We start from the raw sequence: 24,582 nt of genomic DNA, 5'->3' as shown, positions 1-24,582 counted from the left end.
TCTACGTATATAATCTGGCTAATAGAGCTATAAATTATTATAAGTACATGTGGACTGTATATTGTATGTATATTTTTTGTATGTGTGTTTAATTTTTATTTTTATTTATCTAGTTAATCATTGTATTAATTAATTAATTTTATTCATTTCTACTCTTATTATTTATTCTTATTTGAATCCCCCCTCCTTCTCTCCCCCTTTTAACTTATCTATTCATTTTATAATTTATTTACTTATTCATTTAATCACATTTTCAAAGTCAGGAAATGTTTTGTAAAATGTTTAAAATGTTTAAATAAAAAATCAACATTTCCTCTCTCTATATATTTAGTATACATTGTATTCTCTATGGATACAAAATTCAAGTTATCTGATTATCATTGAACCTACCTGTCCATCTGGCTCATCTTCATCACTGTCCGTCACTCGCTCTTTACACTTGAGGTCGATGGAGCCCTCGGGACATGAATCCTCTGAAGATTGGACATAAAAATATCATATCATGTTATTGTTTGAAATACTCCACTAAACACTGTGATATATAAGAAGAAGCATGTTTCCCAGGACTAATGAGTTTGTGTAACATTGTTTGTTCAGATGTTCAGTTACTTATTTAGACAAAGGCTTAACGCAAATATTTGAGTCAATACTATATTATTATGTATTTTTGTAAATGTATCTTCTGGAATGTGAATAAGTAAATAAATAAAAATATACAGATAAAAGTTAGGACACGCTTTCTCATTTAACTCTCCTGTTGTCCTCGAGTCAAGGAAGGAAGGATGGGAGGAAGGAGGGAAGAAGGAAGGAAAGGAGGGAGGAAGGAAGGAAGGAAGGATGGAAGGGAGGAAAGGAAAGAAGGGAGGGAGGGAGGAGGGAAGAAGGAAGGAAGGAAGGAAGGATGGAAGGGAGGAAAGGAAAGAAGGAGGGAGGGAGGGAGGGGAGAAAGGAAAAGAGGAAGGAAGGAAAGAAGGACAGAGGAAAGAAGGAAGGGAGGGAAGGAGGGAGGGAAGGAAAGAAGGAGTGAGGGAGGGAGGGAGGGAGGGAAGGAAAGAAGGAGGGAGGGAGGAAGGGAGGGAGGGATGGAGGGGGGGGGGGGAGAGAAGGGAGGGAGGGAAAGAAGGAAGGGAGGGAGGGAAGGAAAGAAGGAGGGAGGGAGGAAGGAAGGACAGAAGGAAGGAAGAAAGGGGGATGGAGGAAGGAAGGAAGGAAAAGAATAAGGAGGGAGGGAAGAAGGAAAGGAGTAAGGAGGGAGGGAGGAAGGACAGACTGAAGGAAGGAAGGAAGGAAGGAAGGGAGGAAAGAAGGAACAGTCAAAACAGACGGGGTCAATTTGACCCAGGAGGACGACACGAAGGTTAAGGCGCGTCCAAACTTTTGATACCGCGTGTCTAACTACTTCCTGGTGGTGATGTCATTTGTGGTCAGAGCTGAGTGACGGTTTCTATACAAGAGGAAGAAGAGGAAATTACCTGCAACTGCTAGTATTGTCTTTCAAATAATCAATTATGGGTAATTATTGTAGTTGCTACGGTAACCCTGTATTAATAGTTATTTTTAGCCGTGTGAGAGCAGTGTGAGGAGCGGTCAACACTGCATCGATACATTATTCATTCATTAAGTTGATGAGATGAAAGAGTTCACAAACAGATGCTTATTTATACATACATTCAAACTGGACACCTGATGAATGTATGTCAAATATTTACTCTCTTTTTAGCTCAGCCCCCCCCCGCCCCACCCACCACCTTCCTGTCGTCCTCCCGGGTTAAATTGACCCCATCTGTTTTGACTGTTCCTTCTTTCCTTCCTTCCGTCTGTCCTTCCTCCCTCCTTCTTTCCTTCCTTCCCTTTCTCTTTCTTTCCGCCCCCCTACCTTCCTTCCTCCTTTCCTCCCTTCCTCCCTCCCTTCCTTCTTTCTTCCTACCTTCCATCCTTCCTTCCTCCCTTCCTTCCTCCTTTCCTTCCTTCTTCCTCCCTTCCTTCCTTCTTCCCTCCCTTCCATCCTTCCTTCCTCCCATCCGTCCTTCTTCCTCCCTCCCTTCCTTCCTTCCTTCCTTTCTTTCCACGACCCTACCATCCTCCCTTCCTTCTTTCCTCTCTCCTTTCCTTCCATCTTCCCTCCCTTCCATCCTTCCTTCTTCCTCACTCCTTTCCATCCTTCCTTCCTCCCATCCTTCCTTCTTCCTCCCTTCCTCCCTTCCTCCCTCCTTTCCTTCCTTCTTCCTCCCTTCCTTCCTTGACTTGAGGACAACACTAGAGAGAAACAGCTGTCTCTTTAGCTGTTAACCCTCAAAAACAGGCAGGAGTGGAAAATAAGATATGAAAAATAAAATCCTAGTTATTTCATGTGCACCAAAGTAAAACATTTCCATAAATATATCTTTAAAATATTTGGAAATGTGAGTTGTATCTCCTGAGAAGTGATATATTCAGACTTTATCTGCCTGGTCATTAATATCACATATACTAGTTTCTAAACTGAGTTTCATCATTTCTATAAAAGTATAGACCTTCCACAAGCTTCAAATCTACCAAAATAAAAGACACATATACACAACTGAACAACCACTTTAACCAATCATGCTCCTAACAGGGAGTCTGTTTTAAGGGTTAAACGTTCCACTAACTTTATCCGTCTGTTTAGAGCTGTGCAGGTTGAGTATAATCAGTTCATCTGAGCTTTTTTTGCTGCTGTTGAAATGAGATGTGAATGAAACAAAAAGGTGAAAGACAGTAGTCAGGTGATGATGAGTTTGACACTGCAAGCAACCGCTTTCTATACACTTAAAGTCATTTAATTCATTATTATGATAAAAAATAGTGATTATAGGACTTAACAAAGGTCATTAAATATATAATATACTTCTAATAACTTACAGGAAGTGAATTCATTTGTAATAAAAGCTAAAGAAGTGAAGCGGTACTATGATTTTTTTTCCTTTTCTTTGGACAACAATTAGGAAAGGCTGCCCTAAAACTAAATATCACCATCCTACAATAGACGTGAGAGTGCGAGTTAGTCTCATCAAACCTTTTTATAGACTCGTAGTAGCTAACACCTACGAGAAGCTGCTGCTGACACACACATTGTGACAGGCTGAAGTGTTTTTTTTTTGTTGTTCAGACACACACTGACCATTGTGGGAAGTGAAACTGTGACTATGCAACAATCTCTCTAACCACGAAAACCACTGTGCTGATCATCCAACTCACCCATGACATCATCGTCTCCCTCTTCCTCACAGATGACCATGCGCTCTTCGTCGCTGGTCACATCCTCGCTGGCGCCGCCCTGGTACATCTGGGGCGGCGGCCGGTTACGAAACAAACTCGCCCCTTCCTCCTGTGACGATGAAAAAACAAAAAAATTGATTATGAAATGATGATTTGAGCAGTTTTTTGACATATCATGGTGTTGAATACAAACTCAAACCTGAAAAGAAAAGCCCTTTACTACTTTATAATAATAATAATAATAATTAAAGCCGCAAGCAACGATGAAAGGGGCCCTCACCACCCCATGCATGGCGAGCCTTAATAATACTTCACATTGAGGTAATACAGCTATTATCAAAGCGTCCATACACACATACAGCTTTGCCACCAGCGTTAGATAAATGCCTTCAAGACAAAAAGAGCTCACATGCAGACCTACTCCTCTGTGATTAGGAGCTAAAGCGGCAAACACCACCGTCTCGTACCTTCAAAGGCACTAAAAAAGTAGAAAGTGGAACCTTTGAAGTTAGAAGCTGAGCTCCCCCCTGAGCTTTTTCGGGTGGGTTTTTTTTTTTTTCTCAACAGCAGCAACAACTCCAGCCCTCACACAAAGAACCAAACAAGTCCATTTGAACTGGGGTTTTTTTTTTTTATTATTTAGTACTTTAAGTTGTAGAGTTCAACCAAAATGCCCTGCAGTGTGAAGGACACCCAGCTGCTGTCTGTGAATACACATATGTTTGTTTTTTTGGTTGCGTAGGCGCTCACACACACACACACACACACACACACACACACACAGAGAGACACACACACATACACACACACTTGTATGCCTGCTAGAAGTTCTACAGTCGCTTGCTTTTAGTGTCTGTTTGTTTAACTTTGCTCTTTCTTCTCTTGGATGCACACTGCAGCAACAATATTGTTAAGAGCCTTGGAAAATTACTCTTTGACTCGGCTGAAAGCACATGATCTTAACTTTCTTCTAACATCGTGACTGTTAGGCGATCGGAAAAAAAAAAAGCACCGAAGGAAAGAAAAAAAAAAATTAAACTGGATGTTTTTCTGACAGATTACACCGTTAAGTAAGTCGTTTGTGGAAGCTAGCGATCTGGAACAGTATGCTTTCACATTCTTAAATCTCCTCTGAGTATGTTTGCTGCCTTTGAGCTACAGATTAACAACCTTCCTACCTTCTCCAGGTCTCTCTCTCTCTCCCTCTGCTCCAGGGTGTGCACGGCGCTCTGGGAAAAGGCTCGGGGACGGGGGTGCTGCCCGCCGAACGGCCCCCCTCGACGCTCCGATCCCATCGGCCAGCCTGAGCTCCCTACCTTCCCCTCTAGCACCTGGGACTCTGTGTGAGGATCTGGAGGAAAGGAGAGGAGAAAAGAGTCTGAGCTGAGATGAAATAATATAATGGACCATGAAAATGGATCAATAAAACATAAAACCCTCTCCACCTTGATGATAATATGGGAGTTTGAGATTATTACTGTTGCTATTTAGGAGCATGAGCACATTTTCTTGCATAGTTTAATATGAATATGTCACCTGGACAACAAGAATATCTCAAAACACATAAGTATAAGAACTGAAACCATTCATTTCTACATCACACACACCTATACTCTCTGACATGCTCCTCTCCCGTGACTCTTTTGGGGTCCCGCGGCCCTCTGACAGTGACTTCCTGCGGTCCTTGTTACACCATTTCCAATCAGGGTGGGCTCTGAAGTGGGCCTCCTTCACCTGGAGGAGGAGGGGAGAAAGAAGGAGGTGTCGTTCACTGCTAATCTCAGACAAATTGCTGTTGCAGAATCTGTTAAATGCATCACATCCTGTTCACAACACATCTGCAAAACACTGGGAGTCCAGAAATTAAAAGTTTACATATTGCAAAAGGCTTAGGTCAGGGATGCCAAACATGCGGCCCGTGGGCCAGAACCGGCCCACCAAGGGGTGCAATCCGGCCCACTTTCCTTTCTGTGTTCTTTTCCTTCCTTCCTTTCTTCCTTCTGTCTTTCCTTCCATCTGTCCTTCCTCCCTTTATTCCTTCTGTTCTTTCTTCGTTCCTTCCTTTCTTCCATCTGTCCTTCCTACCTTCCTTTCTTCCTTCCTTCCTCCATTTCTCCCATCTGTCCTTCCTTCTTTCCTTCCTTCCTTCTGCCTGTCCTTCCTACCTTTCTTCCCTCTTTCCTTCTGTCTTTCCTTCCCTCCTACCTTCATTCCTTCCTTCCTTCCTCCCTTCCTTCCTTCCTTCTTTCCATCCATCTTTTTAATGATCTGGCCCACACGAGATCAAATTGATCTGCATGTGGCCCTTGAATGAAAATGAGTTTGACACCTCTGGCTTAGGTAGTAAGAAAGAAAAAAAGAAAAAAAATATTTATTCTCTAGCGGGATGTGCCCCCTTTCAGCCTGATAGTGCAAAACAAAATGTAAGAAAATAAGCAGCAATTAAAGAAATAAAAAAAAAAGAGAAAAGTGTGTCTACCTGGAAGGCTAGATCGTGGTACTGCTGCTTCTCGTTGGGACCCAGAGCGTACCACCACTCCCCGAGGATCTTGCTGACTGTCCGGTTGTCCTGGTTGGGATGTCGCTGGTGCACGAGGGCTCGGTGGCGTTTGCTGAAGATCATGAAAGCGTTCATGGGACGGCGGATGTGATCTTTCTCCCTCTAGAAGGAACCAGAACAGAAGAAGAAGGTTGACAGATAGAAATGTTTTTACCACTTTTAGCCCTCCTGTTGTCCTCGAGTCAAGGAAGGAAGGAAAGAAGGAAGAAAGGAAGAAAGAAAGAAAGAAAGAAAGAAAGAAAGAAAAAAGGAAGAAAGAAAGAAAGAAAGAAAGAAAGAAAGAAGAATGGAAGGGAGGAAGAAAGGAGGAAGGAAGGAAGGGAGGGAGGAAGAAAAAAGGAAGGAAGGGAGGAAGAAGGAAGGAAAGGAGGAAGGAAAGGAGGAAGGAAGGAAGGAAGAATGGAAGGGAAGAAGAAAGAAGGAAAGGAGGGGGGGAGGAAGAAGGAAGGAAGGGAGGGAGGAAGGAAGGGATGAAGGAAAGGAGGAAGGAAGAATGGAAGGGATGAAGAAGGAAGGGAGGAAGTATGGATGGAAGGATGGAAGGAACAGACAGGGTCAATTTGACCCGGGAGGACGACACAAAGGTTAAATAAGAAATAACCTTCCTCTGTTTTTCATGTTTCTTTTCTTCTTTTTTTTTTTTTTTTTCTACTGATTCACGGCTAATTGTCTCGGCTCGGCTCGGCGGACTGACCTTCCTGTCTCCGTCCTTGGGCAGAGCGCTGAGGGACTGCGTGCGTCTCTTCATGGTGCCAGTGGAGGGCGCCGGATCATTGGCCACACCCGGCGAGAACCTAAAAACACACACACACACACACACACACACACACACACACACACACACACACACACACACACACACACACACACACACACACACACACACACAGAAAGAAGGAAAGCAAAGAGTGATGAAAGGATTAACAGGCATAAATGAGACAGTATTTATTTATTAAGTATGAAAGGAGAGAGTGTGAGGTGCTGTTATGACGTAAAGACTTAAACCAGGATTACATGTTATTTATCATTTATCTGCAGGAACCTGTTTTTTTTTAAATTATTGAAATGACATCACCAAATCTGCAGAGATCACATGCCAAGTATAATATTAATATATATATCCCTCCCTTCCTTCCTTCCTTCCTTCCTTCTTTCCTCTGTCCTTCTTTCCTTCCTTCCTCTGTCCTTCTTTCCATCCTTCCTCTTATCCTTTCTCCCGACCTCCCTTCTTCTTTCTTTCCTCCGTCCTTTCTCCTTTCCTTCTTTCCTTAACTCCCTTCCTTCCTTTCCTTCCTTCCTCCTTCCCTCCTGTCCTTCTTTCCTCCCTCCTTTCCTTTCTTCCTCCTTCCTCCCTCCTGTCCTTTTTTCCTCCCTCCTTTCCTTCCTTCCTTCCTTCCTTCCGTCCTTCCTCCTTCTCTCTTTCTTTCCTTCCCCCTATTTTACTCCCTCCCTCCTTCTTTCCTCCCTTCTTTCCTTCCTTCTTCTTTCCTTCCTTCCTGCCTTCCTTCCTTCCTCCCTCCTTTCCTTCCTTCCTTCCTCCTTCTTCCGTCCTTCCTTCCTCCCTCCTTCTCTCTTTCTTTCCTTCACCCTATTTTACTCCCTCCCTCCTTCTTTCCTCCCTCCTTTCCTTCCTTCTTCTTTCCTTCCTTCCTCCTTTCCTTCCTTCCTTCCTTCCTTCCTTCCTTCCTTCACATGCCAGTCTGTTTCTTCCTTTCATTTACTGTCAAACTGATGCAGATTTATTCACATGATCATGTCGTGGTGGTTGCTATTGAGTCATCATCATGTGAGCTAGTTTAGTTTCTATTTAGTTTAACACAAACCAAAAATTACACAGAAATCTACAAAGAACAAATAATATACACTGCTTCAAGGAAAAGGCAGAAAAAAACCCCACAAATTTGGCTTATTTGAAGCCTCCAAGATTTCACAACGTTACGAAAAAATCAAAATGACCACACAAGAATGACGGAAAACTAAAATAACTACTGAGACTACTGACTCCTTCTTCAATTATTTTCACAGAAACTGATGTTTACTACTACGGCTAAATTGCAATCTTCCTGTGAGCCACTGGATTGTTATCGGGAAGTTTTGAAGGAGTTTGAGGAGGAGGAGGAGGGGGGGCGGGGGGATAGGGGGGCGAGAGTAGTCAAACAGAAATTATTATTATTATTGTTATTCTAATAATACAACAATTTATATCACAGTGTAACTCGGCAGCCAAAAAAAAGAGAGAACATGAATAATAAAACATAAATCAAGATGGACCCGAGTAAAAAGAGAGAGAAGCCAGAACCTCCCAAACACTAACAATCAGTCAATTGGTGTTTACAAAGTGCGGTTTTGACTGGTTATTTTCATACAGTTTGTTTTTTTTATATGTTTTTTTTAAGAATTACCATCATAGGCCACACAACTACTGGCAATGGAGCAAAACTGTAGTCTGATAAATCAGTGGTGTATAAACCGGAGTTAATGGTTTCTTGGCACGACAAGTAAAAAAAAAAAAAAAAAAAGAAGAATAGTTCCCATCACCAGACGTGAAGTCTTTTGAAATTGTATAAGCTCTGTCTCTCTCTCTTTCTCTTTCTCTCGCCGCTGCAGTAAAAGAGACTGAACTCAGTGTCAAGCCGTGACTACGCGAATATGCTGCTTTTCTTTCTTCCTTCTATAGTTTTGCATAAGTTGTTTTTTTTTTTTTATCAAATGCACACACACACACACACACACACACACACACACACACACACACACACTCAGAGATAACAGACAGAGTAGAGACACAAAACAAAAACAAAAATGCAACATTAATGTCAACGGTTACCATAGCAACGGCAAAGGTAGGTAGCACCAGGGAGTTTTTTGGGGTTTTACATGACTTTCGTTGGGGGGGGGGGGGTTATGTCAAATGCTATGCTATTTATGCGTATGTGGGAGTGTGTGTGTTTCAGTTTGTTGGCCTGCATGCATGTGGGTAATTAGACTAAAAGAGTCCTGCTAGCTGCTCTGCTAACCAATATTTTCATTATCGATTCATTTTCTTGATTAAATCTATTGGTTTTTCGGTACATGAAATGGCAGAAAATGGAGAGAAATGTCTCACAAAGTGCAAAATGTCTTATTTCAATCCCAACAAAGAGTCAACAATGTAAAAATATTCAGTTTACCATCACTCAAGAACTCAAGACTAAAGCAACCAGAAAATATTCACATGTAAGAAGCTGAAACCAGATTTATTTATTTATTTAGAACATGAATTTCTGGCATTTCATAGAAATAGTTGTTTGATATTGTGTCTGGACTAAAGTGGTGCTCTGAAAGACAGACTTAATATCTAGTTGGCATGGTTACAAATATAAAAATAAAGACTGAGAATTGACACATAAGAGCAAATTAAAAGAAATTTAAGTTATATTTCGATTTGTCTGCATCTGTTTGGGAGCATTTAATCTATAGTAGAATATAAACCCAGTAGAGCTCTGAGATCTACTGACTCAGGTCAGATAGTCGAGCCCAGAGCTCTGAGATCTACAGACTCAGGTCAGATAGTCGAGCCCAGAGCTCTGAGATCTACAGACTCAGGTCAGATAGTCGAGCCCAGAGCTCTGAGATCTACAGACTCAGGTCAGATAGTTGAGCCCAGAGCTCTGAGATCTACAGACTCAGGTCAGATAGTTGAGCCCAGAGCTCTGAGATCTACAGACTCAGGTCAGATAGTCGAGCCCAGAGCTCTGAGATCTACTGACTCAGGTCAGATAGTCGAGCCCAGAGCTCTGAGATCTACAGACTCAGGTCAGATAGTCGAGCCCAGAGCTCTGAGATCTACTGACTCAGGTCAGATAGTCGAGCCCAGAGTTTAAACTAAACATGATGAAGCAGCTTTTACACAACTGGAACAAACTACCAGCAGAACTGAAATCATTTTTAAATCCAGGTTAAAAACATTTCTCTTTTCCTGTGATTATGATTGAGCTCTTTTAACCCTCCTGTCGTCCTCCCGGGTCAAATTGACCCCCATCTCTTTTGACTGTTCCTTCTTTCCTTCCTTCCTCCCTCCTTCTTTCTTTAATTTTTCCTTCGTTCATCCCCTCCTTCCCTCTTTCTTTGCTCCCTCACTTCCTTCCTTCTCTCCTTACTTCCTTCCTTCCTCATTCCTTCCCTCCTTCTTTCCTCCCTTCCTTCGTTACTTCCTTCCTTCCTCTTTTCCTCCCTTCCCCCCCCTCCCTCCTTCCTTCTTTCCTCACTTCCTTCCTTCCTTCCTCATTCCTTCCTTCCTCTTTTCCTTCCTTCCTCTTTTCCTTCCTTCCTCATTCCTTCCTCTTTTCCTTCCTTCATTCCTTACTTCCTTCCTTCCTCATTCGTTCCGTCCTTCTTTCCTCCCTTCCTTCCTCCCTTCCTCCCTTGACTTGAGGACAACAGGAGGGTTAAAGCACTTTACATTTTAATCTTTCATTTGCACTCTATGTCCTTTTTAATGATTTTAAAGCTAATCATTATTTTATGCTGCAATCTTATATTTAATGCTCTATTCTAGCATTTTATTTCTCTCTTTCTATTCTTCTGTACTTTGTTTTCATTATTAGTGTGTGTGTGTGGGGGGGGGGGGGGGGGTTAACTGTATGTTTTAATGTTTCTCAAATTGCATGTCTTTCTGTTTTATGTAAAGCACATTGAGTTGCCATTGTGTATGAAATATATATTTCATACACTATATAAATAAAACTGCCTTGCCATAAGCCGGGTGAAAAATGAGCTCAAATCTCATCAAATGTGTTTTTTTTTCTTGTTTTTATTCAAATCATCGCTCTCTCTATAGAGATGACACTGAGATAACAAGTGTAACCGCTGCAACACTGAGAGATTGCTGAAGCATTTCTTTTGGTGGCAGCAGTAGCAGCAGTAGCAGCAGTAGCAGCGGTGGCGGTGTCGGTGGTGGCGGCCATTGTGAGCACAGTGACCCTGAACATTCAAAAAACCACACTACCAGCCAGCCAGCCAGCCAGCGAGCCAGACAGCCACGCAGCTCGTCTGAGTCACTCTGAAAGAGCAACAACACACAGCCAGACGCAAAGACGCAGCCTGAGACCGAGAGAGAGAGAGAGAGAGAGAGAGAGAGGAATGAGCAAGCACAGACTGAACAGACTCTCAGCACACACACACTCATTGATTCAGCTCGGAGAATAACTTTAAACTGTCAAAAGGTGGATTTTTAATACATTTTTGAGTTTGGCATCCTTGAAAGTTTTGAAGCCGGTGATTTAAAAAGTTCAAACTGAGGATAATATAATCAACGGTTACTATCTGCTTTTTTTTTTTTTTTTTTTTTTTTTTTTTTTTACACTGACTCATACCAAGAGTTGCAGAAAGGAAATAAACCCTGTATGTAAGTGTTTGTTCAAAACCTGGTAACACCATTTGACAAGCGGCACCAAAATATGTTATGATGCTTTTTAAAGAACAAAAGGTTAACAAAGGTTAAGTAGACCACACTTTTTGTTTTGTTGCTGCTTCATCTTTGATGTAGGTGGAATAATGAAACCGAGCTGCAGAATTTTTTTTTTTTCTTTAATGGAAAAACATTGAAATTAAGATTTGAGGTTAAAATTTGAAGTAAATGTGTGAATAACTGAAACACCTTCAGGGTTTTTTTGTGGACCCAGCTTAAAATTTCTGCTTTTAATCCATTTTGAGAGAATATAATAGAGGATTATGGCAAAAATGTCTAAGTGGTGTAACCATAAAAACTAAATTCTCTAGTTTGGCCTGATCTTACATTATAACTTTTGATATTTAATAAAGGTAATGGAATACAATTGTTCTAAATATTACATTTAATCTGGAGAATAATGTAAATCAGTCATTTAATGTTATTTTTAAAATGAAGTAATTATTAGTATAAGTCCACTTAAACACGGTAGGTGGATAAAATAATGAATATTTATCATTCTTTTGTGGTTACACCATTTGACATTGTTTTTTTTTTGTGGACCCAGCATCACATTTCTGCTTTTAATCCATTTTGAGAGAATATAATAGAGGATTATGGCAAAAATGTCTAAGTGGTGTAACCATAAAAACACTAGATTCTCAATAAAACACCATATCAACTACTTTCATATTAAATAAAGGTAATGGAATACAATTGTTCTAAATATTACATTTCATTTGGGGAATCATGTCAACCAGGAATTTAATGTTACTTTTAAAATGAAGTAATTATTAGTATAAGTCTTAAATACACTGTAGGTGGATTAAATAATGAATATGTATCATTCTTTTGTGGTTACACCATTTGACAATGTTTTTGTTTTTTTTTTGTGGACCCAGCTTAAAATCTCTGCTTTTAATCCATTTTGAGAGAATATATTAGAGGATTATGGCAAAAATGTTTAAAATATTACATTTTTCTTTTGTGGTTACACCATTTGACATTTTCAAGAGCATTCAGTCTCACTTTTGGTTTAAAAAAATGGAGCAAATGTCATTTCAAAACCAACACAAAATACACAACGTACATTTTAACCAACCTGATGCTGCTTTTAAAAACTATTCTTTAAGATGTTTCTGTATTGTTCATCTTGCCAATTCTTATTTATCACGGACTCTAATGACGAGGAAAGAAAATGAAAGGAATAACTAATCAGTAGTCTGTAAATCATGAATACTGATAGAAGTAAAAATAGACTCCTGGTATCTCTGCCAGTGAGTCAGTGAGTTTATCCATTATCATTATAACAGATGAAATATTGCACTTGCATGTAAATTGGATTGTCTGCTGTCTGACTGGCGGTCGCTACTCTACACCTGCATTTAAATCAAAAGGATGCTTCTTTCTCTTCTTCTTCTCTTGATTCTAATCACTCCGTTTCTCTTCTTCTCTTGATTCTAATCACTCCGTTTCTCTTCTTCTTCTCTGGATTCTAATCACTCTGTTTCTCTTCTTCTCTTGATTCTAATCACTCCGTTTCTCTTCTTCTCTGGATTCTAATCACTCCGTTTCTCTTCTTCTCTGGATTCTAATCACTCCGTTTCTCTTCTTCTCTTGATTCTAATCACTCCGTCCGTCCGTCCGTAACGCTTCGCCGCTGAATTACTAAAAATCAATCTTCAGTTGCTCCAGAAATTAAATCTGCAGAGAAAACATCAAGCATCCTTCCTTCTTTCCTTTCCTTCCTTCTTCCTCCTTTCCTTCCTTCCTTCCTTCTTTCCTTCCTTCTTCCTTCCTCCCTCCTTTCCTTCCTTCCTTCCTTCCTTCCTTCCTTCCTCCTTTCCTTCCTTCTTCCTCCCTCCTTTCCTTCCTTCTTCCTTCCCTCCTTCCTCCCTCCCTCCTTTCCTTCCTTCTTCCTCCTTTCCTTCTTTCTTCATTCCTTCCTTCCTCCCTCCTTTTCTTCCTTCCTCCCTTCCTCCTTTCCTTCCTTCCTCCTTCCTTTCTTCCTTCCTTCCATCCTCCCTCCTTTCTTTCCTTCTTTCCATCCGTCCTTCCTTCCTTCTTCCTCCCTCCTTTCCTTCCTTCCTTCTTTCCTTCCTCCTTTCCTTCCTTCCTTCTTTCCTTCCTCCTTCTTCCCTTTTTTCAGTGCGCCAGAAATTAAATTTGTAGAAAAAATATAAAGCACCGTCATATGCTGCACGAACTTGACACACGAACAGGAAGAGGAAAGGGAGAAAAAAAATGCTGCTAAAAAAAAAAAAAAAAAAAAAAGAAACCACAACTTTGTACTTACGGGTCGTCTGTGTCGCTCTCGGTTTCGCTGTCAGCCCCGCCCCTTTCTGCAGGAGGATTGTCATTGGTCGGAGGAGGAGGGCATGACGGGGATCCTCTCTCTAAGTCTGGAGGGCCGGTGGTTCGCCCGCCGTCGCTCACCAAGGCAACCCCACAACGAGGCTCTGAAAAAAAAAACACAGAAGAAGAAGACGCCATTTGAAATGTGAAGAGCATGTATAATGGTGACATATGTAAATCAGACAGTCTGGGTGTTAATTAGCGTCTATTCTTGCCGGCTGTTTAACGGACTGTGGGAGGCGTGACAAGCTGCGGCCGCATCTATGTTATAATCTGCTGCAGTAGTAAAGAAGAAGAAACAGGAAATTAAAAGGTATTTAACACATTAAAGGGAATTCACAGGTGTCTTTATGTTTATTGTTGTAACCATTTAATAAGCTTGCTTCCTTTTTCTCGGTTATTACAGATTAGCCTTTTTTTTTTTTTTTGCATTTTTTGAAGCCTTTATTATAACCGAGCCAAGGTTTTATTGAGATGGGTAAATGCATAGAAGACCGTATATATTCAAGAGCAAATTGTCTGGCAGGAAACTGTTTTGGATGACATGACGTCGGCTTATTTCATAGTAGAGATCTGAAATGACAAGTAATTGCAAACTATTCTGTTTTGACTGTTCCTCCTTTCCTTCCTTCCTTCCTTCCTCCCTCCTTCTCTCTTTCTTTTTCTTTCTTTTTTATTTCATTTTACTCTCTCCTTCCTTCTTTCCTCCCTCCTTTCCTTCTTTCTTCCTTCCTTCCTTCCTCCCTCCTTTCCTTCTTTCTTGCTTCCTTCCTTCCTCCCTCCTTTCCTTCATTCTTCCTTCCTTCCTTCTTTCCTCTCTCCTTTCCTTCTTTCTTCCTTCCTTTGTCCCTCCTTTCCTGCATTCTTCCTTCCTTCCTTCCTCCATTCATTCATTCTTCCTTCCTTCCTTCTTTCACCTCTCCTTTCCTTCTTTCTTCCTTCCTTCGTCCCTCCTTTCCTGCATTCTTCCTTCCTTCCTTCCTTCCTCCATTCATTCATTCTTCCTTTCTTCCTTCCTTCCTCCCTCCTTCTTCCTTCCCTCCTTTCCTTCCTTCCTTCCTTCTTCCTCCCTCCTTTCCTTCATTCTTCCTACCTTCCTTCCTTCCTTCCTTCCTTCCTTCCTTCCTTCTTCCTCCCTCCCTTCCTTCCGTCCTTGACCCGAGGACAACAGGAGGGTTAATAAAATGTGAGAGGTTGCTGCTTTTCATATATTTTAGAAATTTTAATAAATTTGTGCTTTGGATTGCTGGTCAGACAAAAAACAACCAATCTGAAACTGTGATATTTGGGCTCTGACAGAAAAATATTTAATAAACTAAAAGATGAATCAAAGCAGCCCTCAAATAGTCTAAAGCACATGAAGACAAGAAAAGATCATCAAAGACTTAAAACAAAGCTTTACAGTCTTCAGGTTAGCTTTCTGTGGTGGCTAATTCTCTCTGCCAGTTTAAATTAGGCTTTAAACACATTTTAGCTCCACAGCTCAATAAATAGTATCATCAACAGCATTACTGGAAGTGTATAGGTGTGAACACCAACTGTGCTGATTTGCAGTTCGCTCGTAACTGTTTTAAGAAACACTGACTTGGCTGCTCATTTGTCCAACCAACGTTTGTACTTGAGTGTTTTGGCAGTTGTTATTTGAGCCGTAGAGCCCCGCGTAGTATTTCCTGTTATGTTTATTATGTAATGAGAAAAGTTGGTTGATAATAGTACGTGGTTAAGATATATATATATGTGTGTGGTTACATTCAGAGGAAATCAGCTTTCTGGGTAAAAAGTCATGATGTCATGTCCAAGAAAGAAAGAAAGAAAGGGAGTGGGGTCATTTTCTACCTTTGCCCTGATTGACAAGCTGCTGGCCATCAGCAGGCTGGGCAGCCGCTCCTGGTTGGCTCGGCTCCAGGAAAGGGACGAGAGAATGCCAAGGGAACACTGGCACCGACCGAGGCTCCACGTTGGTCCAAACTGTGGGAACACGAAGGGAGAGAGAGAGAGAAGAGAGTGAAAAAAAGTGAAATGTCATCATGTTTATCCACTTCAGTATCGGGGAGTGTAGACAGAAGGTAGCGCTGTGCCCTCTGGCAGCATGTGAAATCCTATATGACCGACATCCAGCCATGAGCTAAAGCGCTACTAAAAACTACAGTTTCATAGAATCTGCCAGAGATTGAACGCTATGAATGGAGTTGTGTATTCAGTCACCTACTCTGCCCCCTTTCCCTAACGCACACACACACACACACACACACACACACACACACAGCCACAGAGACCATCCCTCAGGATAATGAGAGTTGAGGGGTCATGTGGTGTGTGATGTGATGAGGGAACCTGTTATTTTATCCACAGAGATTCCAGACTCCAGTCTACTCACTGTCTAGACTGCCGCCACATTGCTGCCGAGCTTTGGACTCTCAAATGAACTGTCTCAGCAGCTCGACCCACTTCATGCCAGGATGACTACGGAGTACGAGCTGAATACGTACCTAAACACTATTCTTATTGTATGTATGCAAAATCACTCAAATCATCATTCAAATTGATGCATCGCATGAGATAAAAACTCCTCTCATGGCGCCGCCGGCCGACGTATCTCCAAATTTGGTGAATTTTTTTCCGGATAAACTGCAGGATTAAGTTTTCCTGAATGTGTTGAGGAAATGCTCCACCCCATTCAAGTTTTAAGACATGGAATAATAATTTGTTTCTGACATTTCAGGGTTTTTTTTTTTTCTTTCCGCAAAAAAAAAAAAAAAGTTCAATTACAGTCATAAAAATTTGTAAATGACATTCATTCTCTCTCTCTCTCTCTCTCTCTCTCTCTCTCTCATCTCTCTCCCTCTCTCTCTCCTCTCTCTCTCTCCTCTCTCTCTCTCCCTCTCCTCTCTCCCTCTCTCTCTCTCTCTCTCTCTCTCTCTCTCTCTCCTCTCCTCTCTCTCCCTCTCTCTCTCTCTCTCTCTCTCTCTCCCTCTCTCCCTCCTCTCCCTCTCTCTCTCTCTTAACCCCTGTCCAATAAGGCCAAACTGCCAAAAAAGAAAAAAAAAAAAAAAAACCTCATCTACTCCTTTGCCCTACTGAAAGGCCTTTAAAATATCCAAATAATGTTGATTTTCAAAGTTTAACTAATGGGTACAAGATGTTTTCCCTTCTTATGTGCACTGGAGGCTGAAGTTTCCACATCACACATACTATAACTATATTTGGCTCCACACACACCACACAGTTTTGATGTCACACATCATATTTAAATGTTAGATGAGCACATAGTAAGTTTCCCACTAGAGCAGAAACACATGAAACCAGCCTTGAGGTGTTAAACTCTGCATATACTGTACGTCATTGTGCTGAGTGGAGAGAGATAAAGGTATATTACAACCATTTAAACACATGCTGAATTATATTTTTATTATAGATGAATGGTCATAAACGGTTCTCACAGTCCAGCGATGATGTGTAAAACCAAACCTTAACCCTCCTGTCGTCCTCCCGGGTCAAACTGACCCGTCTCTTTAGACTGTTCCTTCCTTCCTTCCTCCTTCCTCCTTATTCCTTTCCTTCCTTCAACTTTTCCTTCGTTCTTCCCTCCTTATATACTTCTTTCCTTCCTTCCTTCCTTCCTTCCTTCCTCCCTCCCTCCCATCCCTCATTACTCCTTTCCTTCTTTCCTCCCTCCTTTCCTTTCTTCTTTCCTTCCTTCCTCCCTTCCTTCCTTTACTCCCTACCTTCCTTCCTCCTTATACTGTATTTTTATTGTATTCTTGATTGATTTTCTTTCTTTTTTTTATGCCGCTGATGGTTCAAAATGTTGTACTGTCAAACACCAAAAAGAGAAAAGAAATAAAAACTTGAATTATAAAAAAAAAAAGAAAAGTGAATAACAGAAAAAACAACATGCTCCCATCATCACACTACAATACAACTAAAGCAGCTACCACTTGTACTATTATTACCTTTTACTACCGCTGCTAATACTAAACACCATGACCACTATCGCTACTATCACTACTATCACTACTACTCCACCTTCTACAAACACAACTACTACAACAACAGCTGCTGCTACTATTGATGCCATCGCTAACTGCACTTTTGGATATTTCATTGTTTTTTTTACCAGCGGAGGTTCATTCTGTTTGTGAGCCGGCTGTAAATTTATATAATAAAGACTCAAGACTTCAGCCTGGACCGACTGCGGTACTTCTACATACAGGCCTGGCTCGGCTTGGAAAAAACCTCCTATGAGATATATGCTGCAGCGCTGCGATGTCCAGTGTCTGTTTCCATTAATAATCTTTAAATAAAGTATTAAAATGGTCTATTTATAGCCAACCGCCAACCACTCGCCTGCTATGGCTCATTTAACTCTTGTGTCGTCCTCCCGGGTCAAATTGACCCTTCCTTTCCTTCCTCCCTTCCTTCTTTCCTCTGTCCTTCCTTCCTTCCATCCTCCTTCCTTCCTTCCTCCTTTCCTTCCCTCTTCCTCCCTTCCATCCTTCCTTCCTCCCTCCTTTCCTTCCTTCCTCCCTTCCATTCTTCCTCCTTTCTGCCTCCTTCCTCCCTTCCTTCTTCCTTCCTCCCTCCTTTCCTTTTTTCTTCCTCCCTTCCATCGTTCCATCCATACTTCCTTCCCTCTTCCTCCCTTCTATCCCTCCTTCCGCCCTCCTTTCCTTCCTTCCTTCCTTCCTTCCTCCCTTCTCCCTCCCTTCCTTCCTCCTTTCCTTCTTTCCTCCCTCCTTTCCTTCTTTCCTCCCTCCATCCCTTCTTTCTTCCTCCCTTCCATTCTTCCTTCCCCCTTTCCTTCCTTCTTTCCTTCCCTTTCCTTTCCTTGACTCGAGAACAACAGGAAGGTTAAAATGGAGATTGAGACACCGCTCAGCTAGACTACTTAGAAAATGTAAATCTGTCCTAGATGTAGTAGTAGTACTCCTCCAGACTGACAGAGTTCTTCTGCTTCTTCTTCTTAAAATGCTGATTGTGGTGTCGCATGACTATTATCGCTGTGGTCTGACCTTTGCACTTCTTATTACTTACTGGCTGTTTCTAGTTGCTGCTGCTGCTTGTTTGTTTGCATCAGGAACTTCAGCTGAGGAAGTGAGGCTTAGTCAAATGCTTTTATACGCACATCACTACCAGCTAAAAAGTACAGATGGTGCATTTTTCTGGGAATATTTAAAAAAAAACAAAAAACTCAACACTCATTTCAACTTGTTCCTCCTCCTCCTACTTATTTGGCTATCCACAGGTAGGTCAGAGGTCACACTGTGCTACTCTGCAGCAGCTGTGTAGTTTATAGGGAAGGATACATCAAGGACACATCAGCAGCAGGGGATTAAATTCAGGTGATTTGTCTCCTTTCCCGTTTAAATTGAAACGCTAAACAAAAAGTGGTGTAACTGAATACTCGATAGGTGCATTTAAGCCGAATTAGACACCTTTTCAGAGCTTCCACGGCTAGCTTTGAATTGGATTTAATGTCAAGTTAATAATGAAAAATAAATAAACAACAACCAGCAGCCAAAAAATAAAAAAAAAATAAAAACCTGTTTCCACCTGAACCTGAATGCAGCGTGTGACAGTTGTGGGAGTGTATTAACCCTGCTGTGTATTATTGTGAGAAGAGTGGAGATGCATGACAGTCAGAATGTGACCCAGTGGAAGTGCAAAATCAACACTCTTGCATTTTCCACCCACAGCTGTGGTCAAACTACACATAATTACAGTTTGGTTTGCCTTACGCTCCAGCTCTGTCTCGACTAAATATCACCACAGCGTGAAGACATGAAATTAGACCAAAACCTTTACAAATAGGGTTTTTTTATTTATTTTTTTTTAACACTCTTTAAAAAAGGAGAAAGCTGGTGATATTCTATATTATTCTCAATGTCAATAAATACCATGAATGCACCAAAAACTAACAATGTATTCATCCTACTGTGCAAAAGCCTTAGTGGTAGTGTTTTAGCAATGCTTTAATGACCATATATAATAATATCTCTCAGTCTCTTTATTAGAATACAACCAGAAAATACAGGAAATGTGTATGCAGTGTTAAAATAAAGAGAAGAAGAAATATAGGCTTAAGTTCCAAGTATTTAATGTGACCTCCCCTTAGACTTGGAACCTTAATTAATAATATTTATAATAATAATAACAATTAAAGCTGCAAGCAGCGATGAACGGGCCCTCACCACCCCATGCATGTCGGTCAGTACTCGGGTCCTAATAATGTTTAATAATTAATGTTACATTTTGTGTGTGTATTTTCTATTTGTATGATAGTGGTGGCTGAAGACTTTTGCACAGTACTGTATATTTCTGAATCCTCTCTGCTACTGACTAAAATAAGGACTGTAGCTTAATTTAAAACCTTACATATAGTGTCCTGCTGCTGTAATTACTCAAAAAAAGGGGACAAAATTTGCATTAGCCTAAATTACTGAGCCTTTTTAGAAAATGAAACTATACATCCGAGACCAATTTTTAAAGATTTATGGCTGCAGAAGGAGCCAATGAACTTAAAAAGCACTGAGAGGGCAGATAGTAGGTAGATTTTGAGACTTTTCATCATGAAGTGAGAAAAATATAGAATAAAATCAGCCTCATCCTTTAAAAAGGTGCTAAATCTTACTTGAGATTCGTCAAACTTTTAAAAAAAGGACCTGCAGATACACTGAAGAGGCGAGGCATGAATATTCCAGTGAAGCACTGACAGCGGCGAGTTGTGAAAAATATCAGTGGGGTGGTAGTCTCAATATCAGAAGCAGAAATACTGCACAGATCCGTCCATCTGTCTCTTAAAGCGTTGACGGTGACGACTAGCAAGAAAATACACCTAGAGGGGTCTTGATGCTCTGAGTGGGAAAAATTACATAAGTCAACAGTAGATATCCACCTTTCCTATAACTACACATGACCACCGGAGAAGCTTCTAAATAATTCCTCCTGTGGGTGCAAAAGCAATAATGCGGTTCGCTAGCTGTGCAACAAGATGAGACCTCAGCTTCACTTCTACACGTCTTCACTGAAAGGCTGCAGATGCACTGAAAGAGTAACAGTAATGAAACTTGTGATGCTAATGCAGCTGCACTTGAGCTGGGGCTATATTTAGGAGAGATCTCAGCCGTGGGGGCCTCCGCTGGCTTCTCTCTCTGTGTGTGTGTGTGTGTGTGTGTGTGTGTGTGTGTGTGTGTGTGTGTGTGTGTGTGTGTGTGTGTGTGTGTGTGTGTGTTTGTTTCTGGGGTCGCTGTGTGGCTCTAGGTGTTTTTAAAAATGTATGGCGGAGGAAACGTTACGCTACAGAGGCAGGTGGCTGTTAGCAGAGTAGTGTGAGGGATGTGAGAAAGAGAGAGAGAGAGGGACAGACAGAGAGCGAGAGAGAGAGAGAGAGAGAGAGAGAGAGAGAGAGAGAGAGAGAGAGAGAGAGAGAGAGAGAAATAAAAAAGCGCGCTCCGGTAATCAGCTCAGGCCTCAACGCTTTACTGCGCTAATTCTACCGGTGGAAACAGCGTATCCATGACAACACACCGGCAATACGATTACTCCTTTTACTGCTGAGAACGATGAAACACATTCACATCACGCTGGACCTGCCCTTGATGCCCTGTCTGAATTTGTTGATTGTCTGGAAAGCCGTGAATGATGTGTCTGCGTGAGTGTGCGTGTGGTAAAGGAGAGGAGGAGGAGGAGGAGGAGGAAGAGGAGGAGGAAGAAGAAGAGGAGGAGGTGTGAATGTCCTTGTTGCACTCATGCTCTCAGTCTTGCATGTCTAGACATGTCAATATTCTCGCCCTTTTAAAGTTTCAGGAAAACACTCCTTATCTCTTTCTCACACACATGCACACACACGCACATGTAAAAAAGGGTGACACCCTCGGCACACACACACACTCGCACACACGCTAACTCTGACACCACACACACACACACACAGAGTCACAAATTACACACAATTAGCAGCAGGTCTGGGTGGCTGCCTGAGCGACTGATATTTTGAACCTTTCACGGCTGGTTTCACTCTTTAGTTGACTTTAAAAGCGAGACATAAAATTACCACTGAATCAGAAAAGGAGGTTATGAAATATTAAATATTAAAAAAAAAAAAAATTAAGCATGCACAGAGTCTCATAATGCACATCTGCTCTAGCCAGTCTCGTGGGTCTTTAAAACAATACTCTTTAGCTGCATTGCCGTGCCACGTTCCCTGAAAATGTACACACTAATTTCAGTAAGAGCTGTGAAACTGAACAACCTAGAAAAATTACCAATATCTCTCTAACACCCAGACACACATTTCTGTACATCTAATACACTTTCAGTTATAGTCATAAAATGATAGAAAATGAGAGATCATGCATTTGAAGAAAAAAAAATCGCAAAGCTCTTCTAGCTTATTTATATATTCAACAAGCAACATTACTGAGTTTGGCCATACTGTAATATCGCAATCGTTGGCATGGAAACAAGCATACAGTATATGATTAACCCAAACACCTCTATTTCTCAGTGGCTAATTTTCTTGCATCCAACAGTGAGCACAAAGCTGGCTAAATATTTTCACAACCGCATGTTGCCCCAATACATTCTTAAAAAAAGAGAGAACATAAAAAAAAGATGACCCCCCCCCCTTTTTTCTTCACCCTCAAAAAATACACTGCTCCTTCTCACATTAACATTTTTTAGTTTAAAACAGGGATGTCAAACATGCGGCCCGTGGGCCAGATCCGGCCCGCCGAGGGGTCCAGTCCGGCCCACTTTCCTCATTCCTCCCTTCCTTCCATCTTTCCCTTCCTTCCTTTCTGTCTTCTTTTTGTTCCTTCCTTCTTTCCTTCCATCTGTCCTTTCTTCCTTCCTTCTTTCCTTCCATCTGTCCTTTCTTCCTTCTTTCTTTCCTGTCTTCTTTTTCTTCCTTCCTTCCTATCTAATTTTCCTTCCTTCCTCTCTTCCTTCCATCTTTCTTTCTTTCCGTCCTTCCATCTTTCTTTCCTTCCTTCCTTCCTTCCGTGCTTCCTCCCCCCTACCTTCCTCCCTTCCTTCCTTCCTCCCTCCCTCCCTTTTTCTAAGTTTTCCTTCATTCTTCCCCTCCTTTCAATACTTCTTTCCTCACTTCCTTCCATCCTTCCTTCCTTCCTTCCTTCCTCCTTTCCTTCCTCCCTCCCTCCCTCCTTACTCCCTTCCTTCTTTCCTTCCTTCCTTCCTCCCTCCCTCCCTCCTTACTCCTTTCCTTCTTTCCTCCCTCCTTTCTTTCTTTCCTTCCTTCCTTCCTTCTTTCCTCCTTCCTTCCTTCCTTCCTTCCTTCTTTTTAATGATCCGGCCCACGTGAGATTAAAGACACTCCTGGTTTAAAAAAGATAGCTGATGTTCTTATTTAAGGATATAATGAATCCAAGAGCTTCCCACATACAGACCAGAAAAGTTTTAGGTCATCTACAATGAAGAAAATTAAAAAAAAAAACAAGTTGAAAACGTCCCTAAAAAAGTAGATCAAAGGGGTAAAAAAAACATCCTCAGAACAAAAAGGTTATTTTCTTACGCTGCAAGCAAACAATAGTAAAGTGTACGTGAGTCATAGCCTTCGCACTCTGATGACACTACTGTAACCCTAGAGAGATAACGAAAGCGAGAAGTACTAAGCTAGAGTACATAAACTACCATATGACCATACCTTCCTATTACAGCATGGGAGAAGTGCACGGCTCAGCAGATTTCTACCACTGATAAGAACAAAGGTCAGACAAGACAACACTGCAATGATATGATGAGCTCCTACTCCCCCTCCTCCTTACCAGTCCCCGGGCGTCCCATGATGATCTGCTTGCGGGGAGCAGGGTGAGGAGACTCGGCTGGCAGTATGAGCGGTAGCAGGGCGGTCGGTGTGGGATGACAGGCTACCGGTTGTGGTAGCGACCCCCCAGATCCTTCCTGGTGACCCTCAGGTTTCCTCTCCCTCTCCCTGCCGCCGGATCCAGAGGAGGACAGGACCGAGCCCACCGAGGTGGACATCGAGCCGGGGATGGAGGAGCTGGAGAGGGAGGCGTGGCCCGCGGTGGCTGGTGTCAAGGACTGGGGAGAGGAGAGAGGAGAGAGGAGAGAGGAGAGAGGAGAGAGGAGAGATGTGTAGTTTGTTAGATTGTTAATCTGACATGACAGCAAACATCAAATATGCATTTTTTTTTTGTGGGGGGGGGGGGGGGTATTTGAAGAGCAGACTCATGGCGACGCCACATTTAAATTATATCGATATCGTGAAATGAGAAAGATACCGTTTTAGATTTTGGATATTGTAATATCGTGATATGTCATCAAAATTGTCTTTTCCTGTCGTCCTCCCAGGTCAAATTGACCCCGTCTCTTTTGACTGTTCCTTCCTTCCTTCCTTCCTTCCTTCCCTCCCTCCTTCCTTCCTTCCTTCCTTCCTTCCTTCCTTCCTTCCTTCCTTCCTTCCTTCCTCCCTCCCTCCTTACTCCTTTCCTTACTCCTTCCTTCTTTAATTTTTCCTTCATTCTTCCCCTCTTTCTATACTTCTTTCCTCACTTCCTTCCATCCTTCCTTGCTTCTTTCCTTCCTTCCTTTCTTCCTCCTTTCTTTCCTCCCTCCCTCCTTACTCCTTTCCTTCTTTCCTCCCTCCTTTCCTTCCTCCCTCTTTACTCCTTTCCTTCCTTCCTCCCTTCCTTCTTTACTCCTTCCCTTCATTCCTCCTTTCCTCCCTCCCTCCCTCCCTTCCTTCTCTCCTTCCTTCCTTCCTTCCTTCCTTCCTTCCTTCCTTCCTCCTTACTCCTTTCCTTCCTTCCTTCCTTCCTTCCTTTGTTCTTTCCTCCCTCCCTCCCTCCTTACTCTGTTCCTTCTTTCCATCCTTCCTTCCTTCCTTCCTTCCTTCCTTGACCTGAGGACAACAGGAGGGTTAAATGCTGCATTACAGTAAAATATGTAATTTTCTAAACTCACCAAACTGTTCTAGCTGTTCTGTTATTTACTTTTTACTTTCATTCTATCCACATTACTG

At 41.8% G+C, this 24,582-nt stretch overlaps 1 protein-coding gene across 1 annotated transcript in view; it reads right to left on the bottom strand.

Moving 5' to 3' along the window:
- The window catches only part of cica (capicua transcriptional repressor a), a 55,238-nt gene that overhangs the window by 17,743 nt on the left and 12,913 nt on the right, over positions 1-24,582 (bottom strand). The window contains 9 exon segments of the mRNA XM_053334408.1: positions 391-473; positions 3,217-3,346; positions 4,416-4,588; positions 4,845-4,971; positions 5,717-5,899; positions 6,492-6,591; positions 13,522-13,684; positions 15,417-15,548; positions 23,366-23,642. Of these exon segments, the coding sequence (XP_053190383.1) occupies positions 391-473; positions 3,217-3,346; positions 4,416-4,588; positions 4,845-4,971; positions 5,717-5,899; positions 6,492-6,591; positions 13,522-13,684; positions 15,417-15,548; positions 23,366-23,642 (1,368 nt within the window).

Source organism: Scomber japonicus, chromosome 15 (assembly GCF_027409825.1).
Source record: "Scomber japonicus isolate fScoJap1 chromosome 15, fScoJap1.pri, whole genome shotgun sequence".
Lineage (NCBI taxonomy): Eukaryota > Metazoa > Chordata > Actinopteri > Scombriformes > Scombridae > Scomber > Scomber japonicus.
This window is presented reverse-complemented; position numbering and strand designations above follow the sequence as displayed.